Source organism: Opisthocomus hoazin, chromosome 6 (assembly GCF_030867145.1).
Source record: "Opisthocomus hoazin isolate bOpiHoa1 chromosome 6, bOpiHoa1.hap1, whole genome shotgun sequence".
Taxonomy (NCBI): domain Eukaryota; kingdom Metazoa; phylum Chordata; class Aves; order Opisthocomiformes; family Opisthocomidae; genus Opisthocomus; species Opisthocomus hoazin.
This window is the reverse complement of record NC_134419.1, coordinates 21,086,642-21,107,033: the sequence shown is the minus strand read 5'-3', so window position 1 is coordinate 21,107,033 and position 20,392 is coordinate 21,086,642. Positions and strand designations below refer to the sequence as shown.

Here is a 20,392-nt window from a genome sequence, read left to right as displayed (position 1 = left end):
TCAGTATCCAAGAGACCACCATCATGAATCCATGATTATAAATATTTTTTCCTGCCTCATTGAAGAAAAAACACATTAAGAATTTAAATAACTTTACTTAGGCAAAACATTCAGCAAGGCCCGTGAAGCTGACATAATCCACTATTTTGGCAGCATGTGGCAAACCATTTCATAAGATGCTGTTGTAAAGTGATGTGTTTATTATGTTAATTTATGTTATATCTCTGTATAATATACAGTATTTTAGTAATTATTAGTGTCTAGAAACTAACGAGGTTCATATGGGCACTTAAGTCAACGAACATCACAGCGTGTATTAGCTTAAGTCCTAGAGCTACTTAGTATTTCCATCTATATCTAAAATCCACGCCAGTTCAGCCTTTAGGGCTGGAATAATTTATCAGCATAAAGTCTTTGAAAGATTTCATTACATTTTAGCTGATATTCTACTTCTGTTGAAGCAGGCAGTGTTGTCTTCATGTAACATTGCATTTTATTCAAGGAATCAAGCAGTTGCATGTGTTACAGACTTTAAAAATCCAGTTACAATTTTACAAGCATGAAGTATATTGCTTCTGCCTTCCACTTACCAGTTCCTATAACCTCTGCAGTTTCACTAGTACGAGATGCACAAACTGACCATGTCTCAGCATCCCTGAATCAGCATTTATGAAAATAATATTAAAAAGTTTCAGGTGATAGAAATCTGTGTCACCTTCATGTGGATAACTAATGGAAAAGACAAGTACTGCTTCACCACATTAGTCTTCCTAAAGATCAGGCATATCATACTGCATACACGCAGGAGGAGCCACAAATGTTTTAATTACTGATAACCTAACACCCAGGTTCTAAATACTCAAAACATAGATATAAAACTGCAAGTCTTCCTCACTAATATTAAACTACTTACGTATTGGAATTAGGAATGTTGCACATTTCTTCGAGATTTTAGCAAAACCTTATTTCCAGTAATAATAAAGCAAGTTTCATCATTATGTATCCAGTACAAAGAAATTCAGAGCAGTGAGGCTATGTTAGGGATTATCTTCTAAGTGCAAGCAGCAAAAAATCAAATTTGAAACAGAGGTGACATCCAAAATATTTGGATCTTGTGACTATTTCATCTTCCTTACTGCTTGAAAAGATTGCAAAAGAAGAAAGTTAAATGTTAACAAGTGTAAGACATTTTGAGACTTCTAAATTTGCCAGATACAGAGGAAGAATAAGGAAGTTGGCAACAAACCTGGTAAGTCATATAAATCAAGCAGTTTAAAACATCAGCTCTTTATCAGTGGAAGGAGTTGTTCGTGTCTCTGAACAACGGAACGGCAGTAGAGGCATGCTGTTACCTGACAGAGAAAGGCAACCTGATATACAAGTATTCACTCCACAGATTTTTAAAAATATATTGGAATTTTGTACTATAGATCACGGCAGCCCAAAGATCAGAGTCCTATTTGTGACAATTATTAATCTGTAAAAGATTTTAATAAACCCAACAGTTTGCAAAGCCTCAGCTAAATCCAGAGTGTCTTAGACTATTTCCATTTTGAAGTGAATCACACCTGGCCTTGCAATGATACACAGCTCATCTCCATGCTTGATAAATTTAAAAAACTTAAAACATTGCAATTTAAAAAACTGCAAATACATTTTTGAAATTGAAGAAGCAGCATGAAAAAGAATTCTTACAAAAAGGGGTGCACAGACATAGGCTGAAACTGGCTGAGAAAGCGTATGGCTCTAAGGCCACTTGCCCTGCAGGTAGTCACCCTGCACCCGATACATGCAGTGGAAGCTCTCGGCTACTGTCTCATCTCTGGAGACTTGAAGTTCTTGTATAGCAGTTCAATATTTACATCATTTTCTCTCAGTTTCCCTTCCCTTGCATACTCGGTCACTACATCTGGATGAACTACTTCTCCCTAGAAGCACGGTTTGAGCAGGGCAGAGCAGATATCTGCAAAAGACAAGATCTCAGTATTCAGTAGCAGTTGCCTAGATAGAAACGCCTAAATGGCAGAAGTCTAGACTCAAGTTTTTCCAGCACAGAAAATTAATGCCTATTGTTCGAAGCGCTAATCCTACTGCAAGTTCACCGAATTCTACATTGACTATTATTGAGTTCTGCTAACATAAATGTAAGTAACATTTACTGACAGATGTACTGAAAAAATGACAAAGTAGGGGAACGACAAGTACAACTTGTTTTATTATAAAAGGATGATTCAGATCATAACATTGTTTAAGACCCTAAAACATTTCAAAAATGCAAAGCATTTGAAGAGCTTCTGTCTAACAAGGATGTTGGTCACTGAGGATTCTAGCAGGTGCTAAATATTAACTGAAGCTGAAATTAATTTGACTAACAAGGTCCAAGGATTTCCAGGGAGGGAACTCTCTAAACAGACTTCAGGGCTCCCAGATTTTTCTAGGGCTACTCAGTATCTCAATCCAAGAGCCTGAAATGCATACAGCCCTAATTTCACTCTACAGCATATACCCTAAAAGTTCTGAAATCATAGATGCAACTTGTTATGGTCACAGAAGGATCTCAAGAATGCTGGAGAAGAGTCTTAGAAGCCACTGAATCTCCAAGTCTTGGTTCCGTAGAAACCTAATAGCTGCAGTAGATAATCAGGTTTTGCTTCAAGTGTGATGTCTCACTGAGAGAAGTTTAGGCTTTATAATACTGTGCAAGTACACCAAGCACAGTATCTTTACCTACCAGTAAATCTGTCCGGAAGCTTGCCAAGCAGTTCTAAGTGTACAAGGTGGCCGGATAGCTACTCCTAACATAGGAAGAAAATCCCCGTACCTTTCTTTAGCTATCAAGGAATATGTTGTATATGTTGTTTCAAATCACCTTGAAAGAAGCTAATTTACAGAATTCCCATCCTTAGAAAATTAGGAAGCTGCTGTGAACTTAAAAAGGAAGGGTGTTATGGGGTATATTCTTTCAGATCAGCAAAAATATATTTTTAAAGAACTTTGTTCCCTTTTTAAAGATGAGACGCACCTCTGACCAAAATCATTGTGGTTTACCAGAATTTGCAAGAGAATTGCGAAATGAAGGTGATCTCTGGTCTATTTTCTATAAACATCAACAGGAAAATCACTCTCTAAAAACAGAGGAAAAACGAAAGAAAAAGCCCCCACACTTTGAAACACAACCTTGTTCACAGAAAATGTACCCAAATTACCTTAAAGTCAATACCTGAAGGTTAAAGTTCAGACAACAAAGCACAGCATGCTGAAGAGAGCATTATGCTGGCACAGCACTGTGGCTATTTACTAGCTGAGGACTGTCAATGCTTTAAAGTAGCAGCAAGGCTGGTGTTCTACCACATGCAGCAAATCACTGGTGCTTGTCAGGTGCAGCTGCCAAGAAACCTCTCGTGCTTCAGAAAAGAACAGACTAGTCCAGCATGATTTTGGCTGCACAACTGAAATCTTCGAATGATGCTGATGCTGCAAGAGGTAAGCCCAGGGCACTAAGGAACTAAAGGGGATGGGATGAGCCCAAAGGATACTGGAGCACTGTTCCATGGAATAGAGATGGTCAGAAATTTCACAGCACACATTTTTTCATTATAAAATGCCAGTTCCAACATGTGTCACTCTTGACATCTCTTCTAACAAATCTCTTACTAGATCCTGCTAGCTTGCTTTATCTAGCTCTTTGGCAAGCCATCAGTGTCAATCATCCTAAACTACCCTGACATGTAGCCTATCCTAGCGCTAAAGGCTTCAGGCTTTCAGTCTCGCTGGCTTCCAGGGATGATCAGTACTCATCCTGTGAAAACCAGCTTCCACAGCAGTCTGCATGCAATTGCTAAGCTCCAACACCTCCGTTATCTGTTGAGCAGAAGTGAAAATGTATCACATTTACCTCACGAGCTGTACTGATTTTGACCAGACTTGTTCATGAACTAACTCCCCAAAATAATTCAACCAGTAATTCTCTCTTCACCAACAATTTTTAAGGGCTATTTATTCATGAAAACAACTTAAAGAAACCTACTGAACGTCCCTCCATGCTCCTCTGTTCAATACCGCTCCTGCTGCAAAACATCCCCTCCCTTGCATTTCTCGTGTACCCCCCGCAGTATGCCCAGGACCCGCCACGCGTGCTACCTCACAAACTGCCACCCGTTAGAAATAACTTTGTGCACGCCCGTTCGGTAAGTCCTGCCAAAACAAAAAAGAAGGCAGATTTTTTCCTTCCCTTTCCCATAGCACTGAAAGTAACAACTTTGCCCTAGCAAGCCAACTAATCATGAGGATAGAAATAGCAACACCATAGTACACGAGACCTCCATCCCCCTCACAGGCAACAAGCCCAAGGGGGCCGGAGCAACAGGGAGGAGACAGGAGTTATCTAGGGAACAGGACATTCACACACAGACAGCGCAATTATGCTTGTCTCATTTCTTTACAAAACTGGGCTGAAACTCATAAAACATGCAGAATTCTTCAATAATAGGAGTCCTATTTTGAGGGGGTTTTTGAGATATTTAAGCCAATGTGCACTGAATTCACATTTTCCCAAGGAAGAAAAGTTCTTTGCTTTTCCTTTGCTGCCTGCATGCAGAAGTAATCAAGACCAAATAGAGATACTAAACATTACATGCTGCAAACTTTGAATGGGGAAAAACAAAGCAACGTAATCCTCTTCCAAATTCACTTTGTGGATCAGGGGAAAGTTCAGTAAACCCAGAAAATTACAACAAAGGCATATCATACAGTAAAAATGGCATTTTTTTAAGGTGAAGCAGGAACTCGCCAGTCTCCTTTTGTTAACCTTCCTGAAGAGGCCAAACATGCATACACGTGTGTGTGTAAATGGACTGTAGAAATTTTCAAAGCTCAAGAGACTCTTATTAGGTAATTCTAAATAAATTCTTACATTAAAAGAAACAGAACAAGTTAAATTCTCTGAAGCTTCACTGTTCTGGCATGTAATTCCTCATCAAGGCAGGAACCTTGTCACTGGTTCTAGCAAGCTAACTGTGGACTAACAGAATAATTTATAATAGATTATCATCTCTACAGTTAAGATTACCGCAGTCCACTGGTTAACTTCACCAAGGCCCATTAAGTAGAAAACAGCATGCCAAATCCCACTGTTCCAATAAAACAGTCTCTCTCCTCGTCCTCTGTGTGGATGAGACCTGCACCAGCAGGCTGCAGCTGCTCCCCAAGAGACCAGCAAGGCAAGAAACATCGCAGATGTTGCAAGACCTGGGAAAACCTATCTTCAGACACAATCTTGACCACATTCACAACTTACATAACCCTTTCTACACAGACCAGGATTACAGGAGATGGCGTATTTTGCCAAATTATTTAAAATAAAACTTGTTCACCTCAGCAAAACTCTGAACTTAAAGTTGTCTCAGTCTCCGGAATGGATTAAGGTCTGACAGACAGATTTCAGCCTCATCCCTACCTAACACAACCAAATCTTTTCAAGAACCCTTGCTCACTGTAAAACATTTAATACTGGGAAAGCCAATTCTTGAGATGCACTACTGGATTCATGTATTTGTTTGAAGACAAATAAATTTTACCTTTTTTCTAGTGTTTCAGCAGAACTACTTATTATCCAAGCAGAGAACTAGACAAATTATCTGGAGTAAGCCAGGGTATGAAATTGCAGTGCCATAATTACTGCAGATAAATGCCTGATTGGTGCTTTCATGTTGTAACATGCTATAATAAACGTTAAGAAACTTAACATGAATCAAAGGGATTTTTTTTAAGATGGCTTATAAAACTGAAAATTAATGTAAAACATTAAAAACGGCAATCTATGAATAGTCATATGGGCTGTTATTCCTGCAGGGCAAAGGTGCCTTTTAATAACAGGCTAAATCACAATATAAAGAAATACTTCTGAGTGCATTCACTTAACTTTGAAGTTTTGCCAGTCAGAATGCTATGAGGTTTTGTTTTACTCCACTTACATATTGTATTTGCCAGTGGACATTACTTGATCAAAGAGTAATTTTTGGACTTCTCCAACCAATTTCCTTGCTCCATTAGAGAAAAATCTCACAAAGAGAAAAAAAAAAAAGAGTCAGCAACTGCTTTCTGTCAAAATACTAAAATTATTTTAAAACTCAAACTGAGTTTGGAGTATCAGCATGCCTATGGTAAAGTTCTACTAAAGTAATCTGAAAACTCACATGCCACGGAGTGTATAAGTTATTCATAAGCCTTCTTTTTAGTAAAATTTTAATAAAAATGATGCTTTGCATTTTCACATTCTGAAGAGATAAAAATACAACAGAAATTTGCTTACATTTTATAACAACAAAAGTGTACAACTTACTACAAAAAACGTGGTACCATCTCAAGAAAAACAAGTTACTGAAAGTTCTAGCAATTAGGACATTAAACCTGTATTTTCTGAAGAGATAGTACTTTAAAGACTAAGTATCATTTTCTTCACTAACTTAACAAAAAACGCTTCCATGACAATTATGACTATCATTACTTTTAAATTTTGGTGATATAAATATAACCTCATAATAAAAGTTACTGAATTTATAACAAATCAAATTCAATATATATTCTTTCCCATCAGGTTTTTGACACAGAACTTTTCAAAACAAGAAAAGCAGTACTGAAACTTATTTTTAAGGACATAAGCCTGACAAGAGATGAGCAAGTTACAGTTTTACAAAACCCCTGTATTTGTAAACACTCAAGCACTGCAGATGTTTGAAGTTTTTTCAAAATTATACATACAGCAATCATGGTATGCTATCTAAAACCAATGTTTTAGAGGAGAAACACTTCAGCACCAGCTGAACCCATGGAATGGTAAATTTCAATGCACATCTCTATCTGAAACATGCAAGCACATTCTGAGATGCAAAACAAAATCTGACACATTTTTACTTTTAAAAATATGGGACATCATACTATATAGGTGAAAAATTTGAAAGATTAGCTCAGTCAGACAGACCCTTAACTACTGTTCAAGTCAACTGGGAGACAGTCACATCAATGAGTTTGGGTGCCTGAGTTGTAAATGATGTTGATTCACAAATTTCATGTACGGATGGATCTGATTCTACTAGAATTTCAGACTGAGTGATCACTGTGATACCTGGAGCATAAGTCAATCGTATCTTGGGTGTATTTCTGATAAAACAGGTAAGAACCTAATGCATTTTGTTTAATGTAGTGAAGATTAATGCAAGTCCCCTACCTTACATCATGACCTTTAAACAGCTGATAGCTATTTATTGATTTGAAACCCAACCCCAAGAACACATATCAGGTTCACAAAGTAATCTGACATCAATAAATCTACAGTGGTTGTACTGCAGAAGTGACAGAAAAATGCTTCAAATTGAACAATAACACCTTCACCAATGCACTGCTTCAGGATCATAGTTAGTTACTCTTAAAAAGGGACTGTCTAAAAGTTTTAATCCTTTTTCTAATCGAGGAGGAAAAACACCACAACAATCAGTTCAAAAGTGCCCAAACTGTTTTTACATTCATTTGAACCCACGTCTCTGAAAAGGTGAAAGATCCTGGTCTGGAATATGTAGGGTTCACTAATCTGATGTTTAAAAACTTTGTTACTTTAACCCATGAGCATACTGTATGATTAGTAGAAAACCTTTAGCAGACACAGAAACAATGAAAGATGAAACTGCAGCAAGAGAGCATGGCAAACCTGAGAGATCTATTAGTGCATAAATCTGCTTAAAAACTAAAAAGATAGAAAGAGAGAGCTTACGAACTACAATAAAAGTTATGTCTTTAAAGCAGTAAGTTATAACAGGGTGGGAAATGTTTAATATGCACATAGGCCTGCAAAGGGGTCACTATCTTTCTGAAAATAAAGAGCTGCTATTTTTCACAGCACCAGGTTTATGGTAAAAAAAACATGTATTGTATTTTTTAATATTATGCTTTTCCCACCCTGGCAGAGAATAAACATGAATTTAGAAGCACAGTAGAAGTGAAAAAACAAAGAAGAGAAGAGATAGAAAGCAGCAGAGAAAGACAGAAAAGGTGAATACAGAGCTACAGAAGTGTTTATTGAGCATGCTACAGAGGTAAGCAGAGTACACACAAAATGAAATTAAACAACCGTCAAACCTCCCAACTTTGTTAGAAAATTAATTTTTAATTGTGCCACTTTCAAACTATACTGAATTTTACAGTTCTAAAGATGTAAAAACTCAACTAATAGAAAATATACATGACCATTTTTCTTCTACATAGATAACAGAATCTATGAATCTTGAAACTAAGTACATCAATTTCAAAAAGTATTGGTCATTCAAACAGAATCAAGGTAACAGTTCAGACTGACAGAGAACTGCTTTCAAATTAATTGGATCTGTAGATTCTGAGCCATGTTTATAGTAAAGTCTGATCAATTTCTAAATACAAAATATTTTGAAGAGATTTATTAAAACTGAATATTACAATGCAAGGTAAATTAAGACTAAAGGCACATAAACTTTGGTCCCACCTGGTTGTCAGTTTTAGGAAACTGCCACAAAATTTCCTGCAAGCATTTGCAGCAAACTTTTTTCATCATTGAAAAATACATGCACCATTTCCTGAACTAGCTTGACCAGTCTGTACATGCTCAGAAATCCACAACCATATTCCATATCTTAATTACAAACTAAAGATGGCAATATATATTGAAATGCACATAAGTCATGTCAACTTCAAAAACATCTACAAAAAATATTCAGCCACAAACAAGACATTACTTAGTGCTGACATTTATATGATACATCCCACAAGTGTGTACAAAAAGGTTAAGATTCCACAATGCTTTTCACGTAGGGCTCAAAGTCACAGAAGTCACTTTTTGTCCTTTAAGAAATTAATGTTCTGTACCTTGTTAATTTTAATTAATGCCTACATTCATAACTGAATCTAGACCAGAACCATGAAATACAAAAGGCCTTTTTAAAAGAAGGGCACAAAGCAAAAAGTAGCAGAAATCAAATAACATCATTTTACTTTTTCAGCATAATGCATCTTATCCAATCAAAAAGAAAAATAAGTGACAAGCCAGCAGATAAAGAAATCTATCAAGCAGGAGGAATAAAAGCTTAACCTTTTTACACACCCCTGCCTACACATATTTAAACTATTATGTAACAGTGTGCCCCAGACAACCAAATCTGCTTTTTACTAGCTATGCAATTCTAGCAGTACTAGTTTTCCTTTTTAAGGCACATACGTCAACTAAGTTGAAAAACTGTGGTATTAACTTGAAATCTTTTAAACAAAATGATGGTTTATCTAAACAACAGTTGAACAACAGCAGTTGATACCACTCCTTTTAGAATTTTTTTTTCTTTTTTAAACAACCAAGGAATGATAACAGCATGAAAAATAAAAAATAAAAAAACAACAGAAGACAAACTCTGGTCCCCACTTTCCAGAACAGTCAATAGGTGACAAGACCAAACAATGCAATTCACCCTCATTTTCAATCTGCCTTTTCAAATAGTTGACTTAGAGAAAGAAACTCTCAGATGGTGATTTTCTCCCAGATTGTAATTGTGAAGATCAATCAAAGCCTGAATAGCTTCTTCTACTGTTGACATCTGAAGAAGTGCCATCTTGTGATCTCTTCTGAAACAAAATAATGGCATTAGGAACTCGAACACTCAGGCGTTGCTCCCAATGTTAGCTATCCTCTATGCAGTATGTCTTAAGGAAAAGTGCAAAAACACACTTCAGCAGTCTTTTGTTAGAGCTATATACAGAAAAGTTACTTACTGAAAAAATTTAAATGCTTTCACAGTGCCTCCAGTGTTAGAAAACAATGTGCGCAGGTCCTCTTCTGCTACTGATGGTCTACAGGCAGAAAGAAAATAAGCATAAGCAAGAATTATTAGTCAATTCAGCGTGTTGTGATTCACATTAATACTACTGGCTTACTGACAGCCAACACTTACGGAATATTGGACAGATGAAGCGTTGCAGAAGGAGGGAATATATTTTGAAAGTTTTTTGAACCAGGTTTCTTGAAGCGATGCAGAGGTGAATTCCCAAAATCTTTAGTCAGCCCTTGGTCATCAAGTCCTTCTCGAGGTAGTTGTACTGTCTGATGTTTAGAAAGCGTAACCCGAATAATCTTTCCATACATTTTTTGTCCATTAAGATGGCTCATGGCTGAAAAAGACATATTTATTATTTACGTGTTACTTTTCAATAGCTTGTGGTACATCACATAAGCAAACAAGAAAAACACCTAAGCAAATCAGAGAGTCATGTGCTAAAAGACTGGAATCAAGAACTAGGTGTGCAGAATCTGCATGAGTACTTGATTTTACTTAAAGATCATCACATATGATTCAGCTGTTTATTTAGGATATTGTGCAGACCTTCTGGAATACAAGTGCACGCAATAAGATACTGCACCTTGTGGGTAACCTGGATACAAGACAAACCGACAAATGTAAACATGCTTAGTTCACCTGATTTTACACAGCATAATTTAAAGTACTTAGAATAACAGGAATATAAACAGAAAGCTAATCTTACCCAGCTGTGACTGGTTTCCATCAGCCATCTGTATAAGAGCACTGTCTTTCTTATTGTATAAAATCTTCACACGCTGCACATCACCATAAACACCTTTTCAAAGTCAAAGGTAACCCAAAAGAAAAAGTTCATTTTAAAGCCAGTCACGTAAGTAATACATTTTGACATATCAATGGAACACTCAGACAGCACAAGATCACTCACTCAAGCTCACCACTCTCACAAATGAATAAAGGAGATAAAGATTTTGAATAGTGAATTTTGAAAAGAATAATTTCTGATAAACCCTCAAAGCTATGTGAATGATATTAAATTAAAGACCATGCAAAATACATTAGCATGCATTAAAAGAAAAATCTGTGTCTATGGAGAGTTTTAAACAGCAAAAGAAAAATAGCAAAAGATTTACTATTCAACTTTAAGCCAAAGTGCTAGCTACAAATAAGAATTAAGGTGAAACAAAAAAAAAAACTAAACCAAAACAAACAAAAAAAACCAAAACCAAAATCAAATCAATAATAAAAGTATAGTGCTAACAATAACATACCGAAGAGGGTAAACAGACTTTGGGGCGTAACCATCTTTAGAAGGAGAGAAGAGCAAGCAGCGTAAGACAAGAAGAGAGAAGAGTCGAGGAAGAGCGGAGATGAACAGATCATCCATAACGAAGGGTGGTTCCCGCAGAATGGTGAGGTGGTCATGGATCATGGTTTCAAGGCGGTTAATTGGGGCAAGTTGGTCCGAGGAACATTTTGTTCAAGCACAGAAGCATGAACATAGGGAATGAAGACAGGGAATGTAGACAAAGACAAGGAGAAGGGTAAGACAGGGAAGGGCATGGGAATTTGGTAAAGACAAGGAAAGGGAAGTTGAACACAAAGGGTAAAGGATGAAATGGGGAAGGGAATACAGCAATGCAGAAGAAAAAAAATCAGGAAGTGGGGAACAAAAAAAAAAAATAAAATATAGGTCAGTACATAGGAAATGCAGGAATTTGGTCAGAAAATGGTTGGTTTATGTACTGTACAAGAAAAACTGAGTAAAATGTAGTCACCCAAGACAAATATGGGTAAAGTACATTCATATCAAGAGTAAACTACAGCATTTCATCTCAACATGAAAATAAATAAAAAAAGCATGCAATAGAAATTTTAAACTTTTAACTTTAACTGCGTAAGCATGGCTGGTTATGAAATGCAGGCAAAAAATCTTTCAGAATGGCACTCTGACCTAAAACATTTTAACATGCAAGACTGTGGATGACAAAATAGTACCAGATGATAAAAAAACTTCATGATTTACAGTGACAGAGGCCAGTTAAAAATGGAACAGCTAGACTGATGCAAACTTCCCACATTTCATACCAGCTTTCACAGCCATCAAAATAAATGTAAAGGACAGAAAAAATGCAAAATAAATAAACCCCTTTAGATTTCAGAGTTAGCAAGAAAGATACAGTTAAGGTGAAAACGCTCTGCCACCATTTTTTTAATTATTATTTTTAAAGACAAATGAGTAACTGCAAAGAAAAAAAATTACTAAGAGAGACTGGAAGAGTGCCTTGTCAAGATCTTTGGGAGAACCTTCAAAGAAAAATGTGTTAGAGTAGTTCACATAAATTAAGACCTTAAAATGTGAGATACAAGCATGAAATGAAACAGCAAACAATTAGAAGAAACAAAACAGAAATCCTAGTACATGTGACTGTAATTACAAAATAAAGCACAGTTGCTATTTTGTAAAAATAAATCTTTCAATTCAAATGTCAAACATGCAGTAGTTACCACATTTTTCTTAGAAAAAATAGGTAGCTGACTATCAAAGGACATTTTAAGTTGTTAGCTACCTCGGAAAACAAGTGTTTAACAATAATGGCTTTAAAATAAACTTGGGGGGATTATTAAAAAAAAAGAACAAAAATGCTTTGAGCTTAAAATCCAAATGCAAGAGGCCAAACACAAAGAAATTATAAAATACTGACAAATGAAGCGTGACTAGAGAGGAAAAAAAGAAGTAAAATTGTTTCACTGACCTCTTCATTTAAATTGCTAACCAAGAGGACTGTATTGCCACCAGCTGAAACTCCAGGCATTCCTACACGGCCAGCAGCAGCAGCTGCAGCTGCAGCAGCAGCATTTGGAATAGCCAAAGGACTCAGAGCTCCTGGAACAGCTGCAACAGGAAGCCCTAATTTTAAAATAAAGCATATTTTACGAAACACACACAAGTCTTAAAAAAAAAGTACCTATATCCGTACAAGTGTTGCATACAACACTCTACAAAGCAGACCATTCCCCTGTTAGTCATCCAAACAGTTGTGAAATGGGTTGTTAAATTAACATAAGGAAGTGAGATGTGAATTTTTTTTTTTTAATTCAGAACAAGTCTTCAAAGAAGTGATGAGGTGTAAAACATACTTTCTTTTCCAAGAACACCAAAACTATTTCCACTATACTCCAAAATGCTTGAAGTACCCAGTTTATCGAAATGGTCTAAAGTAAATGTTGATCAATCAGTAAGAATAAACACCAATTGCGCTCTCTGTACCATTATATCCTTATTTTCCACCACTGTGAGAGGCATTGCTCACTTCAACTTGATGCTTCACACTAAACACACAACACTGGAATTGGTTACGTGAAAAGGTCTGCATACCTTTTAGAGCCTTAGCATAAACAAGGTGAGGAGTCAGCCTTCTAAATTCAAGATTCAAGGTAATACCACTGATTATGCTCTGTGGCTTTTGTCATCCAGTTCCCTGAAGAAGCACGTTACAATTAGCTAAACCCTCAGCAGTGCTTTTATTTTTCTTTTTCCAAGGAAACTCACATTGTGTAGAGACCTTGCCGGTTTCGCCTGGTCAAGTCACTGGGGTACTAGGCAAGTGTGCTACTCCCAGGATCTATGAAAGGTTCTTGTGATACATATGCACTATACATAATTTATATAGGAACAGCTTTATCATATTTCACCAAAATTTTATTTGCACATTTTATAGTGTTCAGTAAAAGGACACTGATGTAGCAACTGTGTAAAAGCAATAAATAAATATGTCAGTATTTTATTTTCTTTTACTGTAACTGGGTTCTCAGAGTTCAGTATTTTAGCAAAATTTCTGCTGTTCATATGATCACGCTAAGCTAACACAACTTTTCACCGATCTTCTGCTGTGCCAGGTAGACTTTCACACTATGTACCTAAGACTACATCAAGACTACATCCCCTCCCACATCAAGTTTTATTTTAAAGGAAGTCATAAAAGGAAATAAATTCTTCAATTTCAGTCAATGCCCAAATACTAAGCATATAATAGTAAATATATTCAACCATTAACTTCAAAAAAGAATAATCCCAGGTTTAGTATCAAAAGGGAATACACAGGTGGACAAAAAGGGGGGAAGTAAGCAAGGTTACTTTTAAAAAAAAAAAATATTTCCTAGAAAAAATTTCTATATTCATTCCAACTCTTATGTTTTGTTACACAAATTTGTGAAAAAATAAATAATTAAAAGAAAAAAAAAAAGAGATATTTTGTTAGGCTGGACAAACGACCCCTCAAAGGGAACACGACATCCATCACTACTTTGCAATAGTGCTTAACAGTATTACTGATCAAGCATTGAAAAATATTTTCTGGTCATTTCCTGTCAAAGCACACACAGAGGAAAAAATGGTAAGCACTCTAAGAAAGGAAATTAAAGGTATGGAATGCTTTCTGATGAGAGTTTAAAAGATTAAAAATCTCAAGTATTCAGGGGTCAAACCAGAGGAACAGAAAGTTCTGAAGAATGAGAATTCCAGTTCTTTCTCATGCCACAAGATAAAGGTAAAAATCTACTTGATGCAAAAGGCAACAAATATGATGTTTTATTGCACTATGTGTGGTATTTGTGGAACTGACTGCAATACATAAAAAAGAAGGAAAACCCTATGTTGTCTTTCTCCCTTCCATCCTGCAAAAACACTTAACAGATTTGAGACTGTATTAGACAGTCTACAGAAACAACAGCCAGTCACACTAAATAGGCAATAAAGTGACATGTAAGGTAAGCCAAGCACTAGCTACCTGATGCTAGCTACACTAGCATCAGGTAAGGCAAGCACTAGCTACCTGGGGGTTAGGAAAACACTCCCCCAAGGTATGCTACTGTAGGATCATCCGTTATGAGGGTTGTGCTAGGTCTTCCATCAGAGAACATGGAAATAACACTAGCTGTCAGAGAAAGGATATGAAATTAGATGGACCACTGCTAGTCCAGGCATAACAATTCTGTTTCTCAAAATCCATTTTGTGTGAAAGTGTAATACTATATACTTAGGTATACTAATAGCAAGACAAAAATCTAACATAAATGCGACGCATGTTTTGCTCTTGGGTTAAAGCTGAAGAATATAGCTTTACTTTCAAGAAAAAAAAATTAATACAGGATGCAGTTAAAGAAAGTATCCCTGTGGAAGAAGTTTATTCCCAAAATCAGACTATAATACACAGAGAAACCTGTGAATATCAAATTAAACTCTCTCAAACAACTTTAAAAAAAAATCCAGTTCTGTTCTAAAAAAAATCATTTTGGAAATGTATTTTGAGTGCTTTGTATAGCATATGCTGAATGTCACATTATTTACACTCAGCTACTGTAGAGGTCATACACACAGAAATGTGAAGAATAACAGTAAGGTGTGACAGATGTCCACCTGAAGGGAAACAATTCATTTTACACTAAGCCAATAGCAATCATTTAGGTATTAGAAAATGCCAAGATACTAGAGCATTTCAAGTCTTCCAGTGTGTCTAGGCACCTCTCCCTAACCTTAGAAGCTTTAAGCCAGTCCAGCATTTTTAGGAATAAATGAATCTAAAGATGACTAGTGAAGTTTTTATGGCCCTTTCCATAGTTGGGCAAAGGATAGCTAAGTAATTCATACTTTAAAAAGCAAAATTCTTCACAGCATCAGATTCTCTACAGGACATTCTCCGGTCCCACTGAAGAAGTTAAAAACACAGATTAATTCAACAACATTCACAGAAAAATATTTTCAATTACTATCTTTGAAATAGATTAATTTAAGAAGAATCTTAAGAAGGGGCATTAGTGGAAAGTGCTAATAAAGCAAGCCAGCGTTGATAGCAAGGGATAAAGCTGTGGGAGCCCTAACCACAACAACATATTTCCAGCCGTAATATTAAACAAATATCTAAACTGGAGTTAAAGTATTATTACATACTAGTATTTGCAATTATAAGTAGTTCCTATTTAAAATCCATCTGCGGTGGTTCAGTATAGCACAGGTGCTTTTTAATCAAAGGGTTTTTCCTGTAAGATCTCCTGTAACTTTTTGGGGGGGTTGGGTGTATACATTCTGTGTATATCTTTTCATATGTGAGGTGAAGAAGAAAAAAAAAAAAATAATCAACCATCTGCTTCTGATAATTCATTTGAAACCAGCCCATTCTGTCCGTTAGCGATTTTCTCCCTCTTTCAAAAGATAACAAGACTCATTGAAAAGACGTCCAATTTACAGTCTCAAAGATTTCTGAGACCTTATTTCATCACAGCTGAGGATGTAGTAGATGAATGAGTAATGATGCATGCAGGCTAGGATCATCTATTTGACTGATACGCTTCTAACCGATTACATAGCACACCTAAGACCTCATTTCTTGGAAAGGTCAGACAAATTACAAAACCCACAGAAAACACAATTCTTGTTCTGTAGGTCTCCACTACACTCTGATTTGCCATTCTAATTTAAGTAAAAAATTTTCAATAAGTAAAAATAAGAACAACTTGCATTATGATTATTAATTATCATGCAACACCATTAAAGATTTGAGGACTTATCTGAAACTATTTAGAAATGTTAGCTACTTTGTCAACATGATCAACCGGCATTAGAAAGCTTTGTCACTAGCTTTATTTTAGCTTCCAACAATTACAAATAACAGATTTTCGCTTTTTCCAGAAATTAACAAAAACATACAAATATTATACACCTTCTTCCTAGCCTTTTGAAGTACTTTTCCTCTATGAAGTTTAAACACAGCATGTTACATTATTTATTCCTCCTCAGTGTATCTTTTTGCATGACTTCTGAAGTCCAAATTAGTAATGCCATTTTCGTAAGAGGCAAATTAAAGCTATACTAAAAATATGATGAACTTGTCTGAAAACCACAGGCAGTAAGAGTGGTCATCTTAATGCAGGTATGTATAACTGTGACAGAACCGGATTTAGTCCCTAGTCCTGTTACGAACTTTTCTGTGGCTTTATGTCAAGTAACCACCATCTTTTTGCACTTGTTGCTGACCTGCTTCTTACACTTAGACTGAATGGGTTTAGGGGAGACAGCAGGTTCTTTTAAAATCTCTGCATACCAGCTTACGAGGCTGCAAGTGTTACTACATTACATCATAAAGTTACATTTACTGAAAAGGAGGGTTAATATCATCCAGAAGGAAATCAAGATACATAATAATTTAGTATTAATGCAGACTTAAATGCCAAGACTAACAAGACTCACATCTTGTCACTAAAACCCAACTCATAAAATTATGTTAAACCTAAACCTCACCTCTGGTACATGAATTATAGCACACTTTTAAAAACCCAAGTTGTACAACTATCCAGCATATGATAGCATAACATAAGCAAAAGTCAGAACTGAGTCCTTACCACATTTTCTGTTAGTGATCTCATTATATGCATATAAGAGAACATCTACATCAAGAATTTTAACAAGAATGCCACAGGTTCAACTTCGGGTATTTTTTCTGAGCACACAAAGAACCTGAAGAGCATCACATTAAGCTCAAAATAGAGCTCAACTCTTTCATGGAGAAGCATGGCCTTTGGCAACCTCTGTGAACAGGGCATGGCAGACACTCTGACTGAGTCCACTCTGAAGACACCTTTATTGACAATACAGAAACAAGAATTCTAAAGCAAATGAAAGGAAATAACATACTAAGACAAAAGAAAGAATCAGGAGCAAGGTTGCTGTTATCATTCTGCCGTATTTCACACATCGTAATTTGCCAACCTCCATCTTACAACTCTCTGAACTTTTATGTATTCTCACCCTTCTCTAGTATCTGAATAAAAATGCAGCTATAAATTGCATGCATAAGTGTACATTTAGGCTTCTGAGCTTTTTCTATCCTTTGTTCTTTATTTACATCACTTTTATTTTGTGCCTTCTTGTACAGTATGCAGCCCAGAATGAGAACTCGGTTCTTCCATATTCAGACAAGCACCATTCCTGTTTTGGAAATTTTTCCCTATCCAAATGGCTAAGGTATGGAGCCTTTTTATCAAGTTTTTCAGCTGTAGAGGTCAAATTCTGTGAAAACAAACAAGCCAAAAAAAATAAACTGACTAGGGAAAAAACCCTACACAAACAAAAAACTGTATAATCATCCTCATTTGACAGATGATGTGGAGTTACAGTATACCAAGCTCACCCAACTGGCCACGAGCAGAGTTAGAAAATGTACCCAGCTCCCTAAGTCTCTTTCACAACAATGAACGTTTTTACAGAGTAAAAAGAACAGCCATGATATATAATCTCTCCTACTCATCAAAACAAACATGACTGACCCCACTGACACTATGAAAACGTTTCACAACTGCAAAAAAAAGTTACTTATGTCATGTACTTTTTATTTTCCTGGTTCCTGGAAAAACAGTGCATTTAAAGAGGTCTGTCCAGAAAGTAAGAATTAAAATATTTAATTAGTTAATATGATTGTGATTATAATTTTACTAGCAAAAAACTTTAATATACACAAAAGAATGAGTATGTTTAAAATCAAAAGGTTAGAAACCTTATGTAGCTTTGCAGACAAAAATTGCAATAGCATCTAAGTGACTTTCAAACCTAAACCACTAGAAAACAAAGTCCACTAGAGCCATGTCACTTGGCCAACTATACCAAGTATAATAACCACAATTATTAAACGTATCAAAAAAGACTCAATGACCCAAGCATCCTCAGAGTGGGATTCCACTATGCCAAGCAAGTCAAACCTGTTAATTTGATGCATACTATAAGCACTATACACAAAGAAATATGTTAGAAAGCTTGAGACTGGAAAGCAACCTCTCTGGATCCAGGAAAATGTCCGAGTTATTTACATAAGCAATGCTACATTGGGCACTGTTTTATAAATTATGAATCTTTACCTCTCTCCTCTCCTAAATCCCTGCCTTACAAAACTTAATATGATGGGTCTCATATTAATAAGCAGCTTCCTTACTTTGCTTTTGCCTCTTTACTACTCATACTGCAGCCTCACATCTACATTCTAGTCATTACGTGCTCACAAAAGAATTACTAACTGCCTCAAGGACATTTCTACAGCACTCATCTCTGTGGTGTCAAACATCTTCACAAACACTCATCCATCTTCCCTATCAATCCATGAAATGAGGTATTTCAATTTATAAATGATGGCAGGAAAAAAAAAGAAAATAAACTTTAGCTACAGGTTCTTCAGAGACTTCAGATTATTATGGTATTTCTTGCTTTCCAAAATGTCTGCTGTAGCTACAAGTAATACATCATTTTGCAAGTCATACTGGAGGATCTTAAGTCAAGCACCCCAAAATTTGTGAGAGGTGTGATAACTGTAAATGTAACAAATGTAACATGTAGGGGATGTTATCACTTCAGGTTGTCAGAAACAAGTCTTGGTTCTTTGTGAATAATTCCGACGGTTGCAAGACAAGGGACTCCTGAATAATCCCTTTAGGCGCCTGGGCCTTGGGAGAACAGGTATGCAAACTACAGAGATAAGGAGGCTGCAGGATAATCTGAAGACCCCTGCCGAGAGACGCCAAACAAACATGTGTGACGGACATTACCATATATTAATGAATTCTTGGAAAAGCCATTACTATGATAAACATTTCTTGGAAATGTAATTAATATGTATGTTAACATAGCATAAATACCTAGTAACTGTGTCTCTTCGGTGCACACGTTTGGAGGAGAGATCCCCCGTGTGCCCGGCGCCACAATAAAGAATACCTGCTTAATAGTCTGCCGACTATTGAGTCTTCAATTCCGGCTTTTCACGGCATCAGGTGTTTGTGTGCGGAACTTCTAACTAGGTATGAAATGTATCCTTCAAGTAATCTGATTTCAGAAAAGGGCACATACAGTGCAGCATTCACTAGCCTTAACTACAGTATTCACGCTTTTCCTGGGCTCACATCGCCCACCAAGGGCCTTCTACCTTCTGTAACACACAGAGAGCAGAGGTCTGTCTTTATTACACTAATTCTGACTTACTCCAAGTTGGCCCATTCTCTACAAAAAACAAGGCATGAAATCTATGTTCTTAAGTCTTCTTTAGAAGAAAAATGGGAACTGATGAAAGAAAAAAAATACAAGAGCAAGTGGGAAGAACAATGATCACAACACAATAAATCAGGTTTTACAGAAGTCCTGAGACCGTCCAAGTAACATTAAAATCTGAAGAGTGAAAGTTGTTCTCAAAGAACAGCAACTTGACATAAGTAGGAATGAAACTTCTGCAATGAATTGTGATAAACTGAAAAAAACCAAACTACAAATTTCTCCCAAAGCATGCATTAATTATTTCGCAAATAGTCAGAAGCTATATTTATCTGTATCCTTCTCAGAGCATTTCACCTGCTTCTTCTGATGAATTCAAAAGCAGACAGGTTATTAGAACTCATGTACCATAGCACCACTAATGCAACTACACATTTTTTTTTCCTCTTATTTACAGAAATCACCATTTTCTTTTTTTTCTTAAGCAAAGAACATAATCTTTCCTCACTGAAGGAAATCAACAAAACGTTATTTTTATAAT

The 20,392-nt window shown here is 36.2% G+C and overlaps 1 protein-coding gene and 1 long non-coding RNA gene across 6 annotated transcripts in view; one reads left to right on the top strand and one right to left on the bottom strand.

Moving 5' to 3' along the window:
* Positions 1-3,256: 3,256 nt before the first annotated feature.
* On the top strand, positions 3,257-19,579 carry LOC142361805 (uncharacterized). The gene is made up of 3 exons (XR_012764418.1): positions 3,257-3,483; positions 17,759-17,847; positions 19,225-19,579. It is a non-coding gene; the product is annotated as an uncharacterized LOC142361805 (long non-coding RNA).
* The window catches only part of PTBP2 (polypyrimidine tract binding protein 2), a 56,726-nt gene continuing 44,382 nt past the window's right edge, over positions 8,049-20,392 (bottom strand). For 2 of the 5 annotated variants that reach the window (XM_075424978.1, XM_075424981.1), the window contains 6 exons: positions 12,584-12,738; positions 11,099-11,132; positions 10,552-10,644; positions 9,963-10,179; positions 9,784-9,861; positions 8,049-9,636 (listed from right to left, as the gene is read on the bottom strand). In XM_075424978.1, the coding sequence (XP_075281093.1) occupies positions 9,504-9,636; positions 9,784-9,861; positions 9,963-10,179; positions 10,552-10,644; positions 11,099-11,132; positions 12,584-12,738 (710 nt within the window). In that variant the 3' untranslated portion in view covers positions 8,049-9,503. The remainder of the gene's footprint in view (positions 9,637-9,783; positions 9,862-9,962; positions 10,180-10,551; positions 10,645-11,098; positions 11,133-12,583; positions 12,739-20,392) is intronic. The other 3 variants (XM_075424982.1, XM_075424979.1, XM_075424980.1) reach the window with 3 other exon arrangements.